This window comes from Melozone crissalis, unplaced genomic scaffold (genome assembly GCF_028551555.1).
Source record: "Melozone crissalis strain CALT ecotype California unplaced genomic scaffold, PUWL_Pcris_2 ptg000036l_1, whole genome shotgun sequence".
Taxonomy (NCBI): domain Eukaryota; kingdom Metazoa; phylum Chordata; class Aves; order Passeriformes; family Passerellidae; genus Melozone; species Melozone crissalis.
Genome location: NW_026535814.1, coordinates 5,878,209 through 5,901,262, shown reverse-complemented (window position 1 = coordinate 5,901,262; position 23,054 = coordinate 5,878,209). Strand labels below are relative to the sequence as shown.

At 38.9% G+C, this 23,054-nt stretch overlaps 1 protein-coding gene across 3 annotated transcripts in view; it reads right to left on the bottom strand.

Annotated features, from left to right (window-relative positions):
- The window catches only part of TRPM3 (transient receptor potential cation channel subfamily M member 3), a 383,001-nt gene that overhangs the window by 241,539 nt on the left and 118,408 nt on the right, over positions 1–23,054 (bottom strand). For 2 of the 3 annotated variants that reach the window (XM_054283456.1, XM_054283457.1), the window contains exon 1: positions 19,137–19,317. The exons of the other annotated variant lie outside the window; for it this stretch is intronic. In XM_054283456.1, the coding sequence (XP_054139431.1) occupies positions 19,137–19,226 (90 nt within the window). In that variant the 5' untranslated portion in view covers positions 19,227–19,317. Of the gene's footprint in view, positions 1–19,136; positions 19,318–23,054 lie in introns of those variants that run through there. 3 annotated transcript variants of the gene reach the window in all.

The window sequence follows — 23,054 nt, the reverse complement described above, 5'->3', positions numbered from 1 at the left end:
TGATGATCTTAAAGGTCTTTTCCAACCTTAACAATTCTATGATTCTATGAAAAGGGAAGTGAAAAGATTGCATTACTCTCAAAACCAGATTGCATTACTCTCAAAACCAGATGTTCCATTTTTGTCATTAAAAAAAATGGAAGCTGCCTTGTCCTCACTAGTTTCATGCAAGCAACAATCGCAACTGAAGCAAACCCAATGTTAAATATACTTTAAAGCATGAAAAGGATAATAATGTTTGTAAGTGTACTAAAATATCACATTTCTGTCACATGTTTGCTGTAAAATAACACATAGCAGACCTGTGAGAGAAAAGATTTTCACTAGTGGCTCAAGGTATTTTTTTTCAGTTGGTCATAAATTATTTGCTGATAAGTACACAAAAATAGACCAAATAAATTCTACAAAATTAGACTACATCTAATGAATCCCTGTCTCATCCAGGCATAGAAACTGAAATATTAGCAGTATTTGAGTGTGACCTCAGCGTAGCCTGTATAAGCACCTCCTCTGATCATCTCTGTAGGATCTGGAGTAGAATTCCACAGAATCTGAAATATTGCCAGATATATACACATCTGAGGATACCACACAAATGCATCAGACTAGCAATATCATTCTGAAAAAAGACAGCTTTATCTCCATAACAATATATTAAGAACAAATAAAAGGAAAAGAAACACATCTGCATGACTTAACTTCATGAAAATTTAGACAACTGAGTATGTTACAAATTGTGTTATCTACAAGACCCACAGAAAAGCAATTAATAGATCAGGTTATAGAATACATTATCTATTAGAGAAAACATAACAAAAAGCCACAAACCAAAAACCCCAACTTATTGTGGTGTTAGCCCTGAAACTGCCCAGGGACTTTATTTTTAAAGAACCATTCATTTTTCTACAACCTAATTAATTTTATGTGTTCGTATCCGAGCACAACAGCAAAATGTTTGTGCCATAGGTAGAAGTAATCAAAATTCTATGAAAGGGCAGGGGCAGAATTATGGGCCTAATTTCTCCCAATTTCTGTTTTGCCATTATATGGTTCCAGTCAGCTCTAAGGACTATAAATTACAATAAGATGACATCATACCACAAAAGTCAAAATCAGCCAAGATTGCAACTGCAAACAATTCATATTTTCTAATAAACTAGGTTTCTATGCTGGCTGTACATGCACCTCAGTAAAATCAGGACTCAGAATTTGGAGGATGGTTGAAAGAGCAAATATTCAATAACAGGTAATTATCACATTTCTTGAGGTGATATAACGATTTCCAAACAAAGAGTCATTCAGAAGAGCATGATAACATTTTTTCTTAATTCTTTTTCCTTTATCAGGCATCTGATTGCAGCAATTACACGATTAAACAAAAATTAGTGTTTCACTTAAGCTCATTTGTTTATATCTTTTGTTTGCTTCTGCACAGATACTGAGCATGATAACATGTTATATTGCTTTATTAATCTCAGATATATGTATTTTTGTGTGATTGTTGCAAGGATTAAAAACAGGCAGACTATTATTTGTAGCCATACAGTTCTTGCATTCTGATAAAAAATCTAGTTTAATCAAGGCTTCATAATTATGTAGTTAATGTTCACATTTAAAAAAATTTAAAGTAGCTGTATCTGAAAATTAATTTTTTAGCTAGAGGCATATTATTAGTGTTAATATACTAATACTTATATATACTTATATTATACTTACATAGTATTTTATTTGTATCTTTATTCTGCATGGCCTTGGAAAGAGTAACTTATGTTTATCACCTTTCCCATTAACATTCAAAAAAATTAATAACAATCTGAAAAAAGAAAAATTATTTGTATTTGTGTGAACCATGCATTCTGTCACAACAAAGCATTAGGTCTGGACTGAAATATGCAAGTGATTAGGTAAGCTTTCTTATCAATGAAATACAGATACTTCAAAGCTGAGAAATGTTTACTCACTCCAAATTAGATAGGTAATGTGCCAAAAAGTGTATTTGCCTGAGACACAGATGTGGGTTCTTAGTGATTAGATGAATGAGCTGAACCTTATATTTCTATGTTCCATCAGAAAAACCTACACAGTGCATCTAACTCTATATTGAAGTACTGGTTCAGCTCACTGGCTCAGAACTTGTAGAATTACATTTGAATCATAAATGCTGCCTACCTTCCTCCCCTGAATTGTGTCTCAGTCAATTAATCAATCTCAAATTAGTTGGCTCATACAACATGAAAGCATCACAAACTGAGAAGCTACTCCCCTAGGTTCCCACTGCTTTTCCTGAGTACAAATCCAAACATGGGTTTATAAAATATTGAGATGAATACAATATGTCTTAAACAACAATTGGAAATGGGAATAATAAGAGAGTACATCATATTAAGTCATGATAAATGATCCAAATATTAAGTTAATTAAGAATCCAAGTATTTTGTTTTAAATTTGAATTGTATCACAACTGATATAATTTATCACACAACAGACCACATATTTACTAAGAAAGATATAATTTCTCTCTCTTTTTATCCAAATACAGAGTAAATCTTATTCAATGCAATGAGTTTTTGTTTCCAGCTCCTGTTGAAAAAATATTTTAAGAAGAAAAATGAGATCTGTTCCTATTATATTTAAATAATTCAAAGCCATTCCAAAATCATACAATCTGACCTTCAGTAGATTGTAGATATCCGCATTTCTCTCAATTATTTTTAATTAAAACGTTTCCAAACTTGTCTTGGTTTCACACTGGCTAAAAGCCAGGCACCCACAATATACCATTCACTTATTCTCCTCTGCTACAGTTGAGCAGAGAAAGGGGAAAGAAAAATCAAACGGCTCATGAGTTGAGATGAGGATTGGGAAGAAACACTTTAAGGGCAAAATAGGTTCAAATTTAAATGGTATAAAGCAAATTTATTAACAGAATTAAAAGAGGATAATGAGAACTGAAATAAACCTTTTAAACACATTTTTCTTCCCTCCAGCCCCTCCTCCCTTCCCACCAACAGCTGAGGGAGACAGAGTGTGGGAGTTTTGATCAGTTTTTAATCTGAAATTATTCCTCAGTTTGCTTTGGGAGAGGAGTCTCTTCTACTATGCCATGGGATCCTTCCCATGGGAGACAGTTTTCTGTGAACTTTTCCAGCGTGGCGCTAATTTTCATGAGCAGCAGTCCTGCCCAACCTGCTCTAATGTGAGTCCCTCCCCTGGGCAAGAGACAAACTACATGGCATGGGTCATTTTAGTTTATGGGATGTAGTCTTTTAAGTATAAGCTGCTCTAGTTTGGAAGCAAGGGTCCTCTTTTTCTATCTCTGGAAGCAAGGGTCTGCTTTCTCTGTTTGGGTTTCCTACTGGACTACAGCTTTTTAGCATGCACCTGCTCCAGTGTGAGCACTTGTTCTCGTGGGCTGCAAGTAAGATCTCTACATCCACATATGCACCTCATGAATTACAGGAAAGCTGTAGTATTAAAGTCCTCACCACGGCTTGTAGAAGAATTTCAACTCTGATGTTTGAAGCACCTCCTCTCCCTCCCTCCGTTCACTGCAACCTTAGTGTTGCCGTGTTGTTTTCCTCATGTGTCCTCACGTTTCCTCTTCTCTGGCTTGGAAGAAAATTGTTGTCTGAAGGTTGGTTTGTTCTCAAGTTTTGTCAATTGAAAAGTTCTCGCAGGGTTTTGCAGCGCTGAAAGGTTGATCTCGCCTGGGCTCTGTATCAGGGAATTGCTCATTATGCCCCTCTCTGTCAGCCACATGGGCCCCACTGGCAGCACACGGGGTACCAGCCACCGCAGTGCTGGCACCATTCCACACCTTTCTTCATGTGGGGTGCCAAAAAGAAGGAGCTGCTGCAGCCACCTCTGCCCTTCTGCCTGCATGCTCGCTAAAAGAGGTAAGCAGGCAGAGTTCACTGTGAGCCATGCTGACACGGCCGCATGGACCCAGCCACTCCGGGTGCCGACTCCATGGCTGCTCCTGGGCCCACAACAGCCCCAGACCCTGCACCTCCACACTCCCTGGAAAAAGGGCATGCATGCAGCTTTTATTCTTCTGAAATATGTCTTCACAGAGGTGTTACCAACTTCTCTAATTGGGCCAATTAGCAATATGTCCAATGCCAGAGCCTTCAGGGACTGGCTCTGCCAGACACAGTAGAAGCTTTGAGGAGTTTCTCTCAGAAACGACCTCTGTGGCTTCCCCCACCGTCACTAGAATCAGGCTGTATTAAGCTAACACAAATCTTTACAAAACCCTTTGCCATGTCCTAAAGGGAAGAAAAAGCAGAGCTCAAAGCATCATCAAGGCCCAAGGCCTGGTGAGTAACTGGTGAATAACTCATATCTCATTTAGATGGATAGAGCTGCATAATCTTAACAGGGGATTAAACTTCCATGCTTCAAAAATGGGATTATCTAACTAGATCTTCTAGCTTTGGGGAAAATGCAGGTGTCACTACTTCAGTACTTCAGAAGGATCCTCCAAGATCCCTCAGAGGAAGCAACTGTGAGCTGATACTACTTTGCTTTCACTTAGGCACTAGTGCATCTTTCAAGGAGAGAAGAAGAAAGAGAAGGCAATCTTTGACCAATTGGTGGGAAAATGGAAGGAAGATAATTCTTCCAGAGCATTTGAAACCATCTTGGGTCAGGAGGTCTGAGTTTCAGTATCTCAGTACAGAACTATTAGCAAGTTGGGGACTTCTGAAGATTTTTTGTTCCCTGCACTGAACAAACAGACCTTTGGTCGACACATATTTTATTTCACATATCCTTACAAGACAGGATTGATAACTACAGCTGTGATTTCCTACACTGTATGCCCTGCTTCAGATTGTACCCACAATCATTCTAAAGCACCATGAGGCACAATCTACAAGGAGATGTATGATGAGCATACATTCAACTCAGTTGGAGCTGAGTGACACTTCCACAGCACTGGTTTAGTAATGCAGAGTAGGCTTAAAAGAAAGCTAGTTCAGATGATGAATGTGTAACACCAGTAAATTTAAAAAAAACCAAAACTGCACTACAAAAAGCAATTGATGGGTATGATTACCAGTATCAATACTGAAGAAATAATTCCCCAGCTTCTCAGAGAGGTATCATTCATGTTTTCCTTTGAAAAAGCAACTGTAAGGTTGAAAGTGAAGAAAATACTGAATTCCTAATTTCACACCTAATTTCACTAGAAATACTTTTGCTTCTATTTTCCATATTAATACCTTGATTAATGCTTCAAACACTGTGCAGATTTTTGAGAAGGAAGCAGTGGCTTAGTAGTTGGCTGCTTAGTACTTTACCCTGAAAATTTGGTCATATCAGTGCACTCTGCAAGGGGGAATATTTAGCCATAAAAATATTACTCCTGAATATTTTTCTTAATTGAAGACTAAGGAAAATAGAGCTCAGGTTTTAAAACAGTTTCATTCTGTAAAGTACACTTTAACCAAGTATAAATGTACAATATGTACAAATATGTAGAAATAAAAGTATTTAAATTGTCCATTTAAACAAAATGGGAAAGATAGCAGGGAACTAATGTACCATTCAGATTCCTCAACTGCTTACAGTTCTTTTACCACTTAGAATGATTCAAGTGAGACTAGGAAGTCTTCCACGGCTCCCCTTGGTGCTCTGTTTCTCCCACCTCCAAATAAACAATAAATAAGTCTGATCACTTTTGCATCCCCATGCAAGGATTCATCCAAGGCCTTGAGCTCTGATTGCCCCAATCACTATCCAGATCCTGAAGCTGACTGTGTACACTAATGTGGGGGAGCGAGCCCATCACAGCTAGGGCTGGAATGAGGCCATTGACATTGAGATGACTGGGGACAATCTGACCCAGAGCCTGAGGCCTCTGCCAGAGCTGCCTCTCAGAGCTTTGTGGCCTTTCAGTTTCCACCCATCTGTGTTCCACATCAACCAACATCAGCCAACATCAACCGCTGTCTCTGTGGTAGGCAGCAGAAACATCCAAAGGAGATCTAAAACACCAGTGAGATCCCAGAGCCTTTGCTCTTTGTCATCCTGCACACCATTTTCCTATCACCCTTGCTGCCATGATTGCAGCAGCAAAACCTTGTGGTTAACTGACAATAAGGATCCTCCTCCTGCTTCCCTCTGGGAAGGAGATAGATGGAGCCTAAAGATAAAACCCTGCCTCAGGATCCTTAGGGATGCTTCTTCTACAATAGCTGTGAGTGGTGCCTTAGACTCACTCATAAAGAATATAAAGAAGTCCTGCTAAAGAAATGATGGATAGCCTCACTGTGCATTGCTGTGCAAAACAAGTAAATATTCAAATTTAAATTAAGTAGGTCACAGAAAACAAACAGCTTGACAGCATGAGGCTGATAAAATTTGCTAGCTCAACTGCTAGCCTGTGTAAGAGCCAGAGACACAGCAGCTGTCTGAACTTTGTGAAAGCTGTTGGTTGCTGCAAATCACTTTCTTCAATCGTGATACAGTCATCCCAACAAATTTGTGAGACACTCAGCTGCAATGACATTACTGCCAAATCAACTCTAGAACATAACTGCAATGTAATGTGTACCTAGAAACCACTCTGCTTCACATCTACAGAATACATACCAAGTTTGTCACCTTTCCTCCTTGATGTATCTGCTGCCACCAAGCACTGAGGGTTACTTCAGAAGATTCTTCTGACAACTCCTGAATTCAAGAAGCTTCTGTGATAACAGCCTCACAATTGCAGTACTGTTCTGCACTACTTTAGTGTTTAAAAATATATCTTTGTCCAAATTTTAAAACAGAATAGACACCCAGATATTTTCTTGGAAGATTAACGGCCTTTGCTCCATTTTGAAAACTCAAAAAAAAGTTTGAGTGAAAAATCAAATCAGGAAGGCACAAATCACAAGATTTCTCCAGTTAGATCTGGCTGCTCAGGTCCACAAAACCTGTTTTAGTTCTTACCCATGCTTGTGATAACAGCTTGTTTCCATCACTCTTGTCCTGATCCTCAGCATCCTGGAAAAAACTCTGGCTTCATCTCCTCTGGACCCTCCTTCTAGATATATAAAGGCAGAAATATTATTTCCCCTCTACCTTCCTTTCCTATAGTTGAACAAACCAAGTGCTTTTTTTGCATGTCTTGTGTTAAACTCCCTGACAAGTTTAGTGATCTCCATCAGACTCAACTTCAGAAAGTCCATATGCTGCCTCCTGTTCTGGGCACCCCAAAACTGGACACAGCACTTAGATATGTTCTCACAAATAGAGAGATGGCATTACTTCATAGTATCCTAGAGTAATAGAATCTTTTAGATTCCATCACTTCCCTTGACCCCTGCTCTCCACAGCCCTAACAGAGTACAAGATGCAACTTTGCTGAAACAGCATACTGCTGCCTCCTCTTCAATGCTGCTGTTCACCATGAACTCGTCTCCACCACTCTTTCAAGTATTGAAAGTAAAATAGCAAATGGGAAGTCAGGTAATGTTTTAATGTTTGTATAAATTATCTAGATGCAGCAGCTGAATGTAAATTCAGTCATTTTGCCTACCACACTAAACTAGGAGAAACTGTGAACTCCCTTGAGGATAGAGGGGCCTTAGAGAGACCTCTGGACAGATCAGAGGGGTGGGCAATCACATTAAATTGAACAAGAACAAGTGCTGGACTCTGCATCTAAGAAATTATTATCTTGATTGTACATACAAATTGAAGATGAGAGAGTGGAGAGCACCCCCACAGCAAGAGATCTGGCAAGATTCCTCAAGACAAGACTGAGGAAGAGCAGGTAAGGTTACTTGGTTTGTACAGTTTGAAGAACAAGGGCTGAGGGGTGACCCCATTACAGCCACAGCCACCTCGAAGAGGGCAGCAGAGGAAGAATGGCTGATCGCTTCTCTCTGGTAAGCAGTGACAGGACACAAGGAAAGGGACCAAAGCTTCCTCAGAGGAAGCACAGATGGGACATCAGGAGTAGGTTCTTCACCCAGAGGATGGTTGGTCACTGCTCCATAGGGAAGCAGTCAGGGCACCGAGTCTGTCAAAGTTCAACTGGTTAAGTCATACTATTTAGTTTAAAAAGTTCTGCGAGGACCGAGAGTTTTGGAGTGAACGGTCTGATGATCTTTATAGGTCCCTTCCAATTCCAGATATTCCGTAATTTTATGATTCCAAGTACACAATTTAGCACAAATAATTTTAGCACAAATCAGGAATTATTAATCTGCTCTTTCCAGGATGAGATCAGGAAGTAGACAGCAAACAGCAGCTAGTGAAAGGATTAACTTGATTAGATAAACTTTCTGCAACAAACTGATATTAGAGATATAACATTCTAAAATGTATTTGTATTTTATTTTGTACATGAAATCCAAAGAACTTAAACTTCTCTATTTTCATCTGCTTTATTTTGTTTATAAACGTCTTGTCAATATTTCTGTTGTCAACCTACTTCAATTTTTTTTTATTTTTTAAATAATCCAGTTCTATGCATGGTCTACGAATGGAATTAAAAAAACCTAAGTAAACAGAGATCTGCTAATATGTATGCTATCCAAAGAGGTGGGATATATTAATAATCACAGCTTTAAGCATAATGTGTTTTAGCATTTATGTCTTCACAGAGTATTCAGATCACAAATCAGCTGCACAAATGAGTTATCAGTACCTCATCCCTTATTGAAACTCACTTGGGGCTTTTTTTGTGTGTGGTTTTTTTTTTTTTTTTAATTATTATTAACATTGAAACAAATGTGTTATGTTTTGTTGCCTGTGGCCTCCCAGTGAACAGCTGAAAGTCCTCACAGCAGGAAACAAGTGTTTTAACGACAGTTGATTTGAGTTTCTGAGAAATGTATCAAAGGAAAAATTCAGGAGAATAACCTATTGTCTTGCGGAAGCACACAACAGGAAATCCACAAAGAGCTGAAATTTTAGTGGAATGGTTTTAATACAGACCCATTGTACAGACCCATGGAGCTCCTCATTTCATCAATTTCAATTTCTTCAGCTTTAGGAAACAAGATAACAGGCTGTTATTGCTAATTGGAACTGTTACTTCCAGAGTATGTTGGCTCAGCAGTTTCTGCAAAATCAGTTTACATTCAAGGGATATCAATTCCAAGAACACAAAAATAAGGCACTATACAGCAACTTTGAGGATATTAATGGTAGCCTTACTCATGATGATACACAATACATACTTCCAAACTGGGATTTTTCATTGGCAGACAGATTTTTTTAGGGTTTTCATACACATCCATTGCTTTCAACACCATTATGGTAGAAATGCTATGGGAGAAGAGACTCATACCATCTGAGTTCAGCCTGTGTTGCAGTATTAACCTTGTTTTGTCCAAGGCCAAGGAAGTAAGTGTGAATTAGGGTTAACACCCACATCAGCCAAGCTTAAACCACCACTGGAGAGAAATCCTTCCTGACATGAAATAACATCTGAGTTTCAAAAGAGCATTTACTACCATGTGCTAACAGTAGAATTGGGCTCGGGATGACTGTCACAAAGAATCTAGTTATCAAGGCTTGAAGCAACATCACATAAAGTGATCCTATTGCTACTGAATAAATTGCATTCCACCAAACAAACTAAAGGAGTTTGTTTGGTGGAATGCAATTTCACTATGCATTTCCAAAGCACCAGGAGCCAATATTCCCTCATTTATGCAGTTTTAATGTGATAAAATCTCATTTTTCTGATTACATCAATGCAACCAAGGGCTGGAATTGCCATGGATAGTGAACATTACTTTTTTTTTCTCAAAGAAAATTTAAAAGCAATTTTTTTCTATGTTATGCTTCTAATCAATTTATTTAATAAATATTCTACTGTAATAAATATTACAGTTCTTGGCAGATACTCATATTTAGTTAATAATATGAAGTAGTTTGGTTCAGCTGTTTGCTCTCCTTATTTATTTTTAGAGAAGTATGCATGGGATTTGATATGGAAAAAAATTGCAGCATTGGTTGTCCACACAAGCATTTGCAGCAGAGAAAAACTGCCACAAAGTCAGTCATGAACCAAAATAATATAATGTGCTTTATACATATCCTGGACTATTGAACTGTTTCCCCTTCAAGCTTCAAGTTCTGCTATCTGGCAGGGTCACACCACCAAAAAATGGGTGTGTCTCCATTGAAACAAATGGATTTCAGATGGGTTGGAAATAAATAAATGGAGATGCTAAATTTTCCAGGTAATTTTGTGCAAACTGTTTGCTCATTTCAGTACCTGATAAAAACTTCCTATTGTGTTCACATCTGTAGCAGACTAAAATACTGGGTGAAAAGTAGTTCCAATCATTTGCTCTAACTCCACAGACATTCATTTTATCATGGTATGTCTTAGTAAGGAATTTTTGAATTATGAATAAGACATTCAAAAATTTGCACTTCTTAGGAAATAAAAGTAACAAAAAGAAAATAACCTCATCCTTAGATTTTATATGATAGTAGTAGCAGTTATCAGATTCTAAGAGGAAAGAGCCCCTCTGAGCAATTTACTAGTCCCATTCTGAATAAGCTAAAACTCCCACAGTTACCACTAATAAGGAACTGCACAGGATATTTTTGTCTTGATAGATCAGATTTTTATCTTTAAATTATTCTTAAGTAACAGCATGTATCAAGATAAAATAAGCTGATCGCATTTAATTTCCCACTAGGATATCTCTGAAAACATTTTTTATTCTGCCCCCACTACCCTCCAACTGTGTTAGAAGGCTCAAAATCACCTTTTTATCCCAAAGAAATGCACATAAACATTGAATTTCCTCATTTTTATATAATAAAGGTAGCACACATGCTTGAAATTCAGTGTCTTAATAAGTACTGTGCTTCTGGTTGTCCCCCACACAGAGGTTTAAAATTTCTTTGCTAATGTGGGCATTAGAAAGCATTGGTTTTATTGCTACACAAAGAAACAGGAGTATTTCTGCTATGCAAATAGAAAGAGACTGTGCTCTCCCAAAACACTCCCTGAAATCATCGGCGCTAGTCAACTCACATTCTCGAAAAGTCAGCTAGATTAGCAAAATGTTGTAGGCAATTCAACAGAAGTGTTATTGAGTCTCTTCAGGACACAGAAACGAAGGAGGGTTGTGATATCCTGTGTTTCCTTGTTAACCCTTCCCCAGTTCACAGAGCCAGGATTAGAATGGAAGGCTGAGCAGGAGTCTCACATACCCACGCTGGTCTTTTCAGTCAGACTCCTGACATCCAGAGGAAGAGAGAAAAGGATGAGCAGCAAAGGACTCTCAGTCTTACTTCTGTGGAGGATGTAGTGGAATAAATAATCTGATAATCTTTATTGGAAGATAACAAAGAACCATATGTCATGTATCTATTAAACTAGCCAATTTCCAAATACTGCAAACAAGAATTTTTCAGCAGGAGAAGCTGCCACATCCGTCCCCTCTGCTCATAGTGGACAAAACAAGAAATCATAGATTTCAAGTGCAGCAAAAAAGATCCAGGCAGATGCCTCAGAAACATAAATAGGGTCACTGAAAAGATTGCCTGTGTGGGTTATGGGCTTAGGAACTTAGAAAAATGTCTATAAGAAATCATGCATGATGAAGCAGTTCTGATGGCAGAGTAATCATGTCTCTTTTCACACATACCTCGATTTATCCTGGTCTCATAGAAGAAGGTAAGTGTAGGACCTCTAAAAAATTGGCACCATATTCTTATTTAAGACAATTTTGGATTTGAACTGAATAATTTAAAAAAGTACATGGCTTCCAAGAAGTATCACTTTGCCGTCAGCAGTATCAAGGACAGCACAAAATGAAAGCAGTCACATCCAAACCCAAAGGGATACCTTTAACTACTGCTCTGCTTGTCTAACAAGCATTTTGGGCCATCTTGATACCTGATTTACCCATCCTTCAGCCAGAGACATCTGACCTCTTCCTTGGCTGGCTCAATCAAGCCGGATTGCATGTAGCAATTTTGTTGTCACCATTATTGGCATCATAACCTGGCACCACTACTGCTTCTGTGAGCACAGGCTAAGATAGATATCTGAAAACTTCTTTGAGTAATGCAGTTCAGGAAAAGGGCTAGCAGAGAGGTGGGCAGAAATGCAGGGATTAAAAAACGGAGAAGAGATGTAGTATTATGTCTGGGTTGGGCAGATATTCACAGTTTTAATGTAAGAGTGCACAATTTGCAGAAAAAACACTGTTCATTAAACCTGTTCATCTTCTGAATAAGACACTACCTAATAATTTGAAGTACTGAACACAAAAGTTGGATAGGAATGTATTTGTAAAATTCCTTCTGCTATTCAGAACACTAAGAAAATGCTACATACAATCACAGGAAAGTCAGTGTGAAAGGTCCTCAGGTTACCCTGCAATTCATCTCTTCATTTGTTTTGGTCTCACTTTTAAGCTACATGCAAAGATGAACATCCAGCCATTGCTCTGCAAAATAGCTGTGATATTTCATTACAACAGACCCAGTGGCAACATGCCACACCAATTTAATACTCCAGTAAGTTAAAAATAGGGCATCCTTCTGAAAAAAAATAATGGATCCTCCCTAAATTCTTAATTATGATTGATTACTAATTTTCTATCTCTCCTGTCCGCATTTACAAGCAACAGGTGAAGAAAAAGGTAAATGAAAAAAAGTGTTTCAGTCAATCACCTTCTCACTAATGAGAAGTCAGTCTGGTAATTGTTCTAATTACATAATAGAGTCCTGATATTTTCTTCAGTAACTTCATTGACACTGTTAAAAGCACTTTGTCAAACTGTTTCTTGTCATTATATTATTTGGGGGATCAAAGATATTTTTGATGAAGTGATTTTGTTTCATGCTTTATTACTAGCTTTGACATAAATTCCCAGAGAGACCCAAGGGCATTCCTTTTTACACTGTAGCATAGTCTTGTTAGCAATTCAGGTGGAATAAAACCACTCAACTTCACTTTATGGTCTTGTGCCCTGAATTTTTCACATGGCACCCTCCCAAACATAAGAAACAGTATAGCAGAACATTAAAATCTTATGCTCTTAGGACAGGATTCTTCTAACACATTGTACCTGTAATCTCTTGATCGTATGATTTCTACACTTAGTAGCATTTAAAAATTATTTTAAAACAACACTGTGCTCAGAACAAGTTCTCTTTTTTCTTCTGTTTTATTAATATACATCAAAAATACTTTTAATTTTTTTTTATTTTTCTGGAAATTACTTTATCTCTTACACAATCACAAATTAGGAATCATGCATCTGCTTTCTCATAAGCAAGTTAACTGCAATGTTTCACATATTATCAAATAAAGGCCAGCGGAAAATGGTGCCATTTTCCACCTTTTCCAAGTCTGAAAAGGCTGGACCTCATGAGAAGCAGAGATCAAGCCAAAACCACCTCTGTGCAGAAAAAAAATGTAAAATCCTGGAGTTGTTCTCTGATACCCCATCTTTGTCACTGTAACCCATTGGCCATATGCACAGAGGAAGCCAAAACCTCACAGCAGTATTTAAGATGAAGATAGACACACTAATGAAAGCTAGGTTAAGGGAAAACACAGAATAATATTGAGGTGCAGGAGGATAAAAACCTGTACCAGTTGCAGAATCCTCATTTTATACAGCTAAGTATTTTTCTTCCATAGTTGCTGCATCAAGACCAAAAATTTAACATTATCTTTTCTATCACTTCTTTTTTTTTTTTTTTTTAAAAAAAAAGCACTCACATGGTAGTGACATACCTAGAAGTAAAAATCTTGTGGTTTTATCCCCTTAAATTTTCTGGTTTAAAACAAGAAACTTTGCATTTGCAGAGCCCTCTCCAACTTGAAAATCAAAACTATTTTTTCCCTTTACATGACATTAGTAAACTACAGACTGCCATCAAAATGGCACTGATATGTCTACCTCTTACATGTAGGTTTTTCCATGGAAACATGACTTCCACTGCTACACTCTTTGTTTTTATCCCTCACTCTACTTTTTCTTAATTGGGAATACATCCCTTGTTGTGGAAACTGATTTAATGCTACATCTCTTCCAAGTCAGTGGCCGTCAGCCCAAGTCACGCTCAAGGAAAAGATTCAGTCAACAAGGCAAACAGCAAACAAGCTCTGACTTGCCCTGCATCACATAAAAAATGTACACTGCACCAAAGAATTAACCACAGAGTACTTTATATAAAATGGAAAAAAAAAATTACCAACTTCCACATTTAATTTCCTTCCAGAAGAAATGAACTGGCATAATCTGTCAGAAAATCCTTAGACATGAACATGCCCAGTTACCACATTAAAGGGATCAGCTCAACTTACTGCTGATGAGAAGCACAACTTCAAGAAAGAAGCAGTTTTTGAGAATGTGCAACCTCCAAAAGGCATATCATCAGTTCTTCAACCTGGGCTGTGAAATGTCCCCACCACTCTGCCTTTACTGGGTGATAGAATGTGAAGTACTCGAGGCACAGCTGGCAGCTGAGCAGGGTAATGCGAGCACGCCTGTGCAAAGGTGTTCTGAAGCTACATTGCAACAACCATTGCTCCCCTGATTTGGGGTGTAAAATGAATTTTTTACATTAAAATGGGAGACTGCAAAGACACAGCAATGCCTTAGCTCCAGGTCTCTTTCCTGCCATCCTTAAATGGTGGAACTGATGGCATAAGGAGCAGAGCACAGAATGGAAAGCTGAAGCTTTCTCTTTGCTGGAAATATGGCTTTTGTGCTTCTAAGGACAAGTAATACACCCCAGAAAACCTGTGAATGAGAATCAGAAACATGCAACATGTATTACAATGGTGATAGATACAACTATGTTCTTTCTGACAGGAAAACAGAATTTTATCAAATAATTTCTTCCTAAATAAAACTTGCATGCATGCATAAAACTCATCTGTATTTCACACCATACACAACATGCCACCATACACAGAGGTGTGACTAGTTTTTCTATTAGTGAATTTATAAAAAGTTTGTCACTGACTGATACTTTCTCCATGTCTGTGTGTCAGTCTGATTTTAAGGGCTTCCACAAATGCATCAAATCCTCCTGAGGGATGCATACTGTTGAATTTTAGTGTCTAATCTCTTTAATCTTAGTTCAGGAGCTAGCATAGACTACTACTTAGGTCAGGTAAATCTTATTTATTTGGTAGAGCTAGCTAAGGTGACATTTTTGCCAAGCTGTATATTGGAGAAGAATAGACAAAACATTTTCCCCAGTGCTTCTTCTGGTTGACTCTGTTTCTTTTTCTCTCGTCCTTCCAAATTTCCTGCCTTACAAGCCCAGTTATTGACATGCAAGCCAGAAGTAAAAAAAATTTACTGCTCTTTTTAAGAAAAAAAAGGTGGGTAATCAGTTACATTTCAAATATTTCTTACAGTATTTCTACACTTGCACATCTATAAATCTGTGGTGTTAAAGCTTATTGCACATTGCTGACCTTTTGTTATTCAGTTCTCTTCTACTCTCAGTTTATTTATTTATTCATTTATTTATTTATTTATTTTACTTGAGCATATTGCCCATTTTTTGGTGGCATGGCAGGTATTATATCCGTTTCAAGCAGAAGTACAACATCTGCAGCCTCTCCTAGGGCACAGTGCCCTCTGAGTGCAGTCTTTAGCATGATGACATTCATTCATTCATTCAGTCATTCATCCATTTTTTAAGAACCCAGAACATTGTTCTAAAATGTCGGAGTTTTTTAAAACTAACCTGATTATCTCAGGAGAATGACAGTTCTGCACAAAGCCACCCTCTCTGCATATGTGCTCAATGTACTTCTTAGTCCTTACTCCAGACAGGAAGACATTAGGCAGTGTGTTAGCGTGTTTTAAGCACATTGAAACAACTAGAAAAAATACCAGCATGGAATCTGCTACAGGAAGTAACTCATTAGAGGAAAAAACAGGAGCAGCAAAGGATGAGCCAATGACACAAGTGGCAAAAAACCTCTCCAATAAATTGTTTCAATCTGTACTTCCAACACAGCTCCTGTGCTGTATCGGAGGTACAGATCCTGGAACTCATGCACCTGTCAGGAAATAGAAAACAGGATTGCACAACTACACCTAAACATGAGGGTATTAGTGAAGTGGGTTAGAACAGAATATGTGCCTAGAAAAAAAGGAAAGGGAGCAAAAATTGGACACATCTACAGACCTAGCTTATCTAAATTAAATGAGACCACTGTGGCCAGAGCTCTATCCAACATCAGTTGATGCAACTGAGCACTGCTTGTCCATTTCAACATGGTGGAACAAGAGCTTAACCTACCTGCTGAATAACTCCTCTCAGTACCTATTTACAAAACAAAAATTGCAAGACAACACAAAAAGCCTTGCCTCCATGAAGTTCTAGATTTCACTGTTTATTTAGTTCCATCACTATGAAAGCACTGATGCTACATGTAAAATTTTATCCATAGGATAGGGACTTTTTACTTTTCATTGAAAAAACATGGAAATAATTCAAAAGTTCATTCCCTTTATTAGGAAGGTCCAGGTAATGTCACAGTGAATTTTTCTGTGTGTAAAAGAGGAAATCTCTGCTATCTCTCAGTCCTACAGTTTAGGAAAAAGCATATTTTGGACGTTAATGGTCATTTAATTTTGTTCTGATAGATTAAAATAAGTACAGAAATTAAAAAGGCAAAATAGTGGTTTACATTTTCTTACTCTAACTAAATTTACAGTGTACAATGATGGACAAGGCATATCATAATAAAAATGTACCATAACATATGAGGCTTTGCAAAGTTTATTTTGTTATTGAGAGCATTGACTGCAGAGAAAAGCTGCATAGAAAAGGGTCTAGTGAATGCCTACTTAGAAACAATATTGCATTAGCCCTTAAGACCACTTAATCCAATCGGAAACTGAGCAATTAAAAACAATGAGCTTAGATTATTGCACTTGCCTTTCCAATGTTTTTGGATTTAGAGGAACACCTTTCATTTAGAAAAAGAAAAAAAAAGTTTCTTCTTTATTTTGGGAAGGAAAACATGAAATAGGAAAGAATATTTTGTATGCAGTAAAATATTCATACTACTTATCTGGTAATTTAATGCTGCTGTTATTACACTCTTTCCTCGATGGCAGGAAAATTTCCTCGGGTTGGCTGATGGAATTCAGACAATGGGTCCCTGTTCTCATGTCAGTCATTTGCTTTAAACACATTAAATAATAAAAGACAAAGATAAGGAGCAAAAATTAAAGCTTTTTGGGGGGAGGCTTGAAGATGCTGAAGTAAGCAATTTCCTCTCCAGCCAACAAGCACTGCTCACGAGCTGAGAGAGGAGCCAGAGTTCCACCTTCTTTGCTCTGGTCTTTCCCACACCTCACACACCCTCTGTGCAGAGCTTGCTTATCTCTGGTTATTTTCCCTGCTCTTTTTAACTCTGCAGGGTCCAGTCAGTATCTTTCCCTAACGGGTTACAGCTGTAGCTTCAGAAAATCCCTTTTAGTCAGCTCTTTTAATAATGAATCACAACGTTCATCCTTAATAAGCAATGAAGAGAAACCATACACATGGGGCAACATTCATCTGCCAAAGAAGAAATACTGCAGACTACGCCCCCTCAGCCCCTGATCCACTGGTATTAAGAATGTCAGTAAAACTCCTCACATCTGAGTCCTCACACCTTGCCAAAATTATGTTGTTCTAAAAACATGGGACTTGTGGAATTTGCATATTCTCATGAGTGCTTCTGGGGCTGGGGGGGAAAGCCTTTACAAAACAATCAACACCACTTTCTGATCTGTTCTATATTAGTTATGTTTTGATTTTTTAGAAATCTAAGTTTTACCTTTCTTTTGTTCTTTGGAGATGCTCACAATTTACCCCCCCCCCCAGTAGCCATACATCTGTTTTGGAAATAGAAATATTTTTTCAACTGTAGCCCCTTCCCCTGAGGATGTGAAAAGTACCTGCTAGGATACACAGCATGGTCACTTGTGAATCATATATACAACAATTATACATACAACATATGTCTGCTAAGTGCAATGTCATACGCTACACTACTGCTCAAGCATGTTGCAGTAGTAAGAACTGACCTAATTTCCAAGCTACTCACACAAAATCAAACGGTTATATCAAGCATTACCATCTAATGCACTGTCAGACTAGCCACGCTTTACCTGGCTGCATGGTAATTTCAACACCAAACTATCAAACACCATGATGGAATGAGATAAATATTATAATGAATAAAACATTTTATAAAACAAAGCCTATAGGGAAATGAGTTTATTGTTTAACATGTCATTGTACAATCCAGTTAAGATATTCCAAGAACAAAGTAGACTTTTCAGGTTAATGTAACCTAATTTTTTCCATTTGATGTAACCTATTTGTCACCAAAAAGTTGATTCAAGAGATTTTGTTTTCCAGCTACAAATACCTCTAAAACGGCTTCAGTGGGGCACATGGTAGTAATGGCACTTTGCATGCTGAGAATAAGAGCCCTCTACATTATATAACCCCAAATCATTTTTTCAAACAGAAAATAATTATTTCCTAGGAAAGTGCATTTTAAAACACTTCTTTTAAAAGCACCTTCAAAGATGTGACACTTAGTTTAAATAAATTAAAAAAAAAAACCAAAAACCAGAAAGTTTCACTGATGCTGTTTGCACTGCCAGTCTTTAACTGATCCTATTCTCATGTACAGCTTTTAGCAAACCAAGATAATTTTTTTCCACCCACATATTGCTCCCCTTACAAGTTGGTCAGAGTGGTACTGGATCTTCAGGTACTGCCTTAGGGGCTAGGTAACCCAAAAGAACAGATAGTAGAGGGCTGCTCACAAAGGAACACGCCTTAGAAACAGACACCTTCTTCATCCCTGCAAGTTCACAGCTTGATAAGACAAAGCAAATTGAAGCACAGATGATATCCACCATCCCTTATTTCCCTTTTTACTCCTTCCACAGACCTTTATGGGCAAGCACACACACTGAATAGAATACAGACGCACAATATTGGTACCTTCAGGTACTCACAAGGGGTTTTAAAGGCAGCAGGCAAGGTAATTAATAGTAAAGTTGGGACTATTTCTAAATTAACTTTCCAGCAACAGCGACCGCAGCCCTCCAGGCAGGTGCTCAGCGGCAGACACCGGTTCCCGTAAGCAAAGCGGGCTCTCACCGTACCTTAAGGAGTCTGACAGAGGGGAGGAAGGCGGCATGGCACAGCTTCCGGATGGTCCAGTTGAGCGGCCGGGGTGCCTCGCTCTGGTTCATGACTGTCCGCAAATCCCAGCGGGCGATCCGCCGCAGCCCTGGCAGCGCCTACCGCGGCAGCCGCGCTCCGGGGCGCGGGCATCCCCCGCTCGGCGCGTCCCGCCCGCGGCGCCGCAGGGCACGGACTGGGCTCGGCTGGGCTGGCTCGCGATGAGCGGGGCTGGGCTGGGCTGGGCTGGGCTGGGCTGGGCGCGGGGGGGCAGCGGCAGCCGCCGAGCCGCCCGCATAGAGCAGCAGCCAACTGCGCGGGCTCGGCGGGCTCCGTGCGTGCCCCGGGCGGTGCGGGGCGGCAGGAGCACCGGGGTGAACGCCGGGATGAACGCCGGGATGAACGCCGGGATGCAGCGCCGGCGGCCGCTCCCGCCCGCCTCCGGGAGCAGCCGGGCTGGCCAGGCTCGCCGCCGAGGCACCTGCCTCACTCATGCGCCTCATGGGCCAGAAGCAGGGCAGGAGGAAGCGGATTCAAATAAAGCAAGGGAGGGGTACCTGCACTTTCTTTCCCAGAGCATTGCGAGCAGAGGGAAACCGGCATGAGGGGAGGTGGGGCCAAGGCTCAGAAAAGAGAGCGACCGAGGCGGGGGTGAAATAAATGAATTCACTCTTGATTTACTGATACAATGGCCCTAGGAAGCGTTTAATTGATCTAGCACAGTGTCGGTGTGCTAGTGGCAAGTGACTGTGGTTAGAACCTGTACTATGAGGGCATTAATGCTAACCTGCACGTCCTGGCAAAAAACCCTCAGACAAAGCCAAACCAGTTCAGCTCGTTTGAATATTAAATATGCTTACTAAGTAATTCTATTAAAGATATGAAAACACATGAAGTAGTATTGCTTGGGCAATTCAAGTATGGCAAAATATGTTTCCATTTGTCCATTTGGGGCAGTTAATGGCCTTCCCAGATAATGGAGATGTTCTTAATGGCAAGCAGCTCTCCAGCCAAAGAAGAAATACCTTTTCCCCCCTACTTTTTATTTTCTTTGGGCATGAAGATTACATGAAGGAAGAGTTAGGAACTGTAAAAGAAAAATTCTTTAAAGCAATGGTGACTTTTCATGTTGCCAGTAATAACCAGTTTTTACTTAGATTATCGATGAAAACACCCTCTTAAACTTTACTGCTTCTCAGTAAAGTTTAAATCTCTCAAAACTGAGGTTAGGAAATAGACATTCAATTTATTTAGCTAGGATTCACTGATCTGCCGTTTTCACATTTCCTTTTAATCCCCTTATATTTCCTTTTAATATAAAGCACATATATTTCACCTCTATTTATAATTTATTCTTAGAATTGTGTCTACATGAATCAGAAAAGCTGAATAATTGTCCAAATGAGGTGCAAAGAGATGAAGGCTACTGTTTCTTTTGAACATAGGTGTACCAATCAGCTCCTCTTCACTGTAGCCTCTCAGGAACTGCATAAAGGTTCTTGTTCAATGTCAGTGTTGGATTCAAAAATGTTCTGCCCAGAATATAAAGTTCAAGAGCAAAGTGCAAGACTCACTGTGCACCAGAAGAGGTCACACTTGTTCCACCCCACTGTACATGGAAACATTATGGAACCTCAAACGTACAGGGACTAGACCATGAGTTGTCTGTAGAATGGAGTGGGTAGAACACCAAGAGACATGACTTAGTGACAAAACTTGTGCAGCTGAATTTCTGATTGTGACTGAGCAGCTAGTTAAAACGGTATCTATTTAAATACCTCTTGAGTTCTGAATGTATTTCTTTTATGAAAGGAGGAAAAAACCTTGCGTTGATAGTGAAATTAAACTTGAGTAAGTAAATATTATTATCTGCAACTGCTTTTCCAAAACTGTATAAAGGAGACAAAATTAAACAGGTAGAAAAAAATAATCCTGACTTAAAATAGCACAGACCATGGAAGATGTATAGCATGGTAACTTTGGTCAGCTATAAAGGTAATCATATCCAGTGCTTAAGCTTTTGGGGTTCATAGTTAAAATAAAGAAAAGAACTCAAATGAGAAACAAGAACTCAAGACCGTGGCTTTCCCCTGTCCCACACCCCCTCAAGAAATGCTCAGATCTTTTTTCTACCTTTGAAGTTCAGGAAGGAGTTTCCTGGGAAGGTACCATACTCATCATTAGCTTGTCCCTTTCACATCTACTTTGCATTAGGTATCTGCTGTAAAACAAAATGTTCAGCCTGTGCGTTTGGCACAAAGAAGACAAAGGAGTCAAAGCATGCTGCCCTTCTTTTCAATGAGTAGAGTAATAACTCTCTGAAGATGCTAGGGAGCTAAACACAATGAAGAAACATAACAGATAGCTTTAATAAACTGAAAATAGTGAGCCCAATGTATCTTCTAGCTTCCACAGGGCTTCCTGTCTTTCAGATGAATTCTATCATTGCCTTCTTCTGCAAACAGTACCTTAGGGATGAGAGTTGTTATATGCTGCAGTGTTTAATACACAGCAACCCTTATTCATATGTCTGTTTTCCTTGGCTTTGTACCTTGCCTAATCATTTGTACTTGCACAAAATGAGTGCAAGAATATCAACTTCTGTCTGTGGCAGTGAGGAAGTTCTGATAGCAGGATATTATCACGAGATAGGAACTTCACTTCCACCACAAAATCCTTGGGTGTCTTTGGGCAGACCATTTAAACTGCTTGTCCTTAAGGCCAAGTTAATAAGTTTTATTTTTAATGTATGTTTCTTACCTATAAGCAATATTGGAATTATTTTGAGGCTATTAACTGTAAATATGAGGAAACTGAAGCAAGGAGATTTCTTTCTATTCCCAGTATGCCCCTACTTCCCTACCACCATATTTGGTAAGCATAGATGGTGAAGATTTGGAAAGTACAGAGGCAAATTCTGAAAAGCTTCATTTTGTCCCCAAGATTCTGACAATAATGATTAAAAATAGTAGTGAAATATTAGGAATATGATTTTGTGGGGGGAGGTTGTGTGGTTTGGGGGACTTTTTTATTACTCCAGTGAAAAAGTCAGAGTTTGAGTCTCATATTTCTGTTGGAAAAAGCAAGTGCTCTGATCAGATCAACTCCTACAATCTGGGGCTATTGGGAGATGCAAAGATGTAGCAATCCCACTGGAATTTAAGACTTGCTTTGCTAGATTTAAGAGACAGAGCTGCCACTTTCATATTAAAACTTTTTTTCCTTGAAGCATGCTCCCTGAACCATCAGTATTCACCTCTGGTTCTTTGTCTCTTGCGAAGGAGCACCTTTGGTACCAGAGGAGAGAAAAGCAAACAGAAGACAAATGCCATTGCTTCCTGCAACACAGACAGATTTCTACTCCTCTTAAAGCCATTGTTCATGGAAAGCATTTTTTGACCAGCTCTTTTTGGATTCCTGCAATCCAACATGACAATAATTCTACTCTTAGAAAGCTCTGATACGGTAAAATTTAATACCTCTGGAAATGCTACAGAATGAAAAGCTTCTCAGAAACACTTCAGCATCCAGACTACTCTGAGCACATCAGCAATGTCCAACATTTTCAGCCTGAGAGCAAAATTAAACAAAAAGGTATTATAAGCAAACCACAACACTACTCTCCTATCCTGTCCAAGTAACAATTCCTTTATGAAACAAGAGATGCTATGTAAATGAAAGATGGAAAGGGCAGGACCAACAAATGAGAGATGTATTGGTCACCATGGTAGAAAACCTCTTCTATGTGGCCACTACCTACCTGTGGAGAAACATCTGGCAGAAGAGTTTTCTCATTATATCACACCTGTTTTCCCATGTACATCATAGACCAGGATCATAAAATAATAAAATCATAGAATAGTTTTGTTTGGAAGGGATCTTTAAAAGTCATCTAGTGC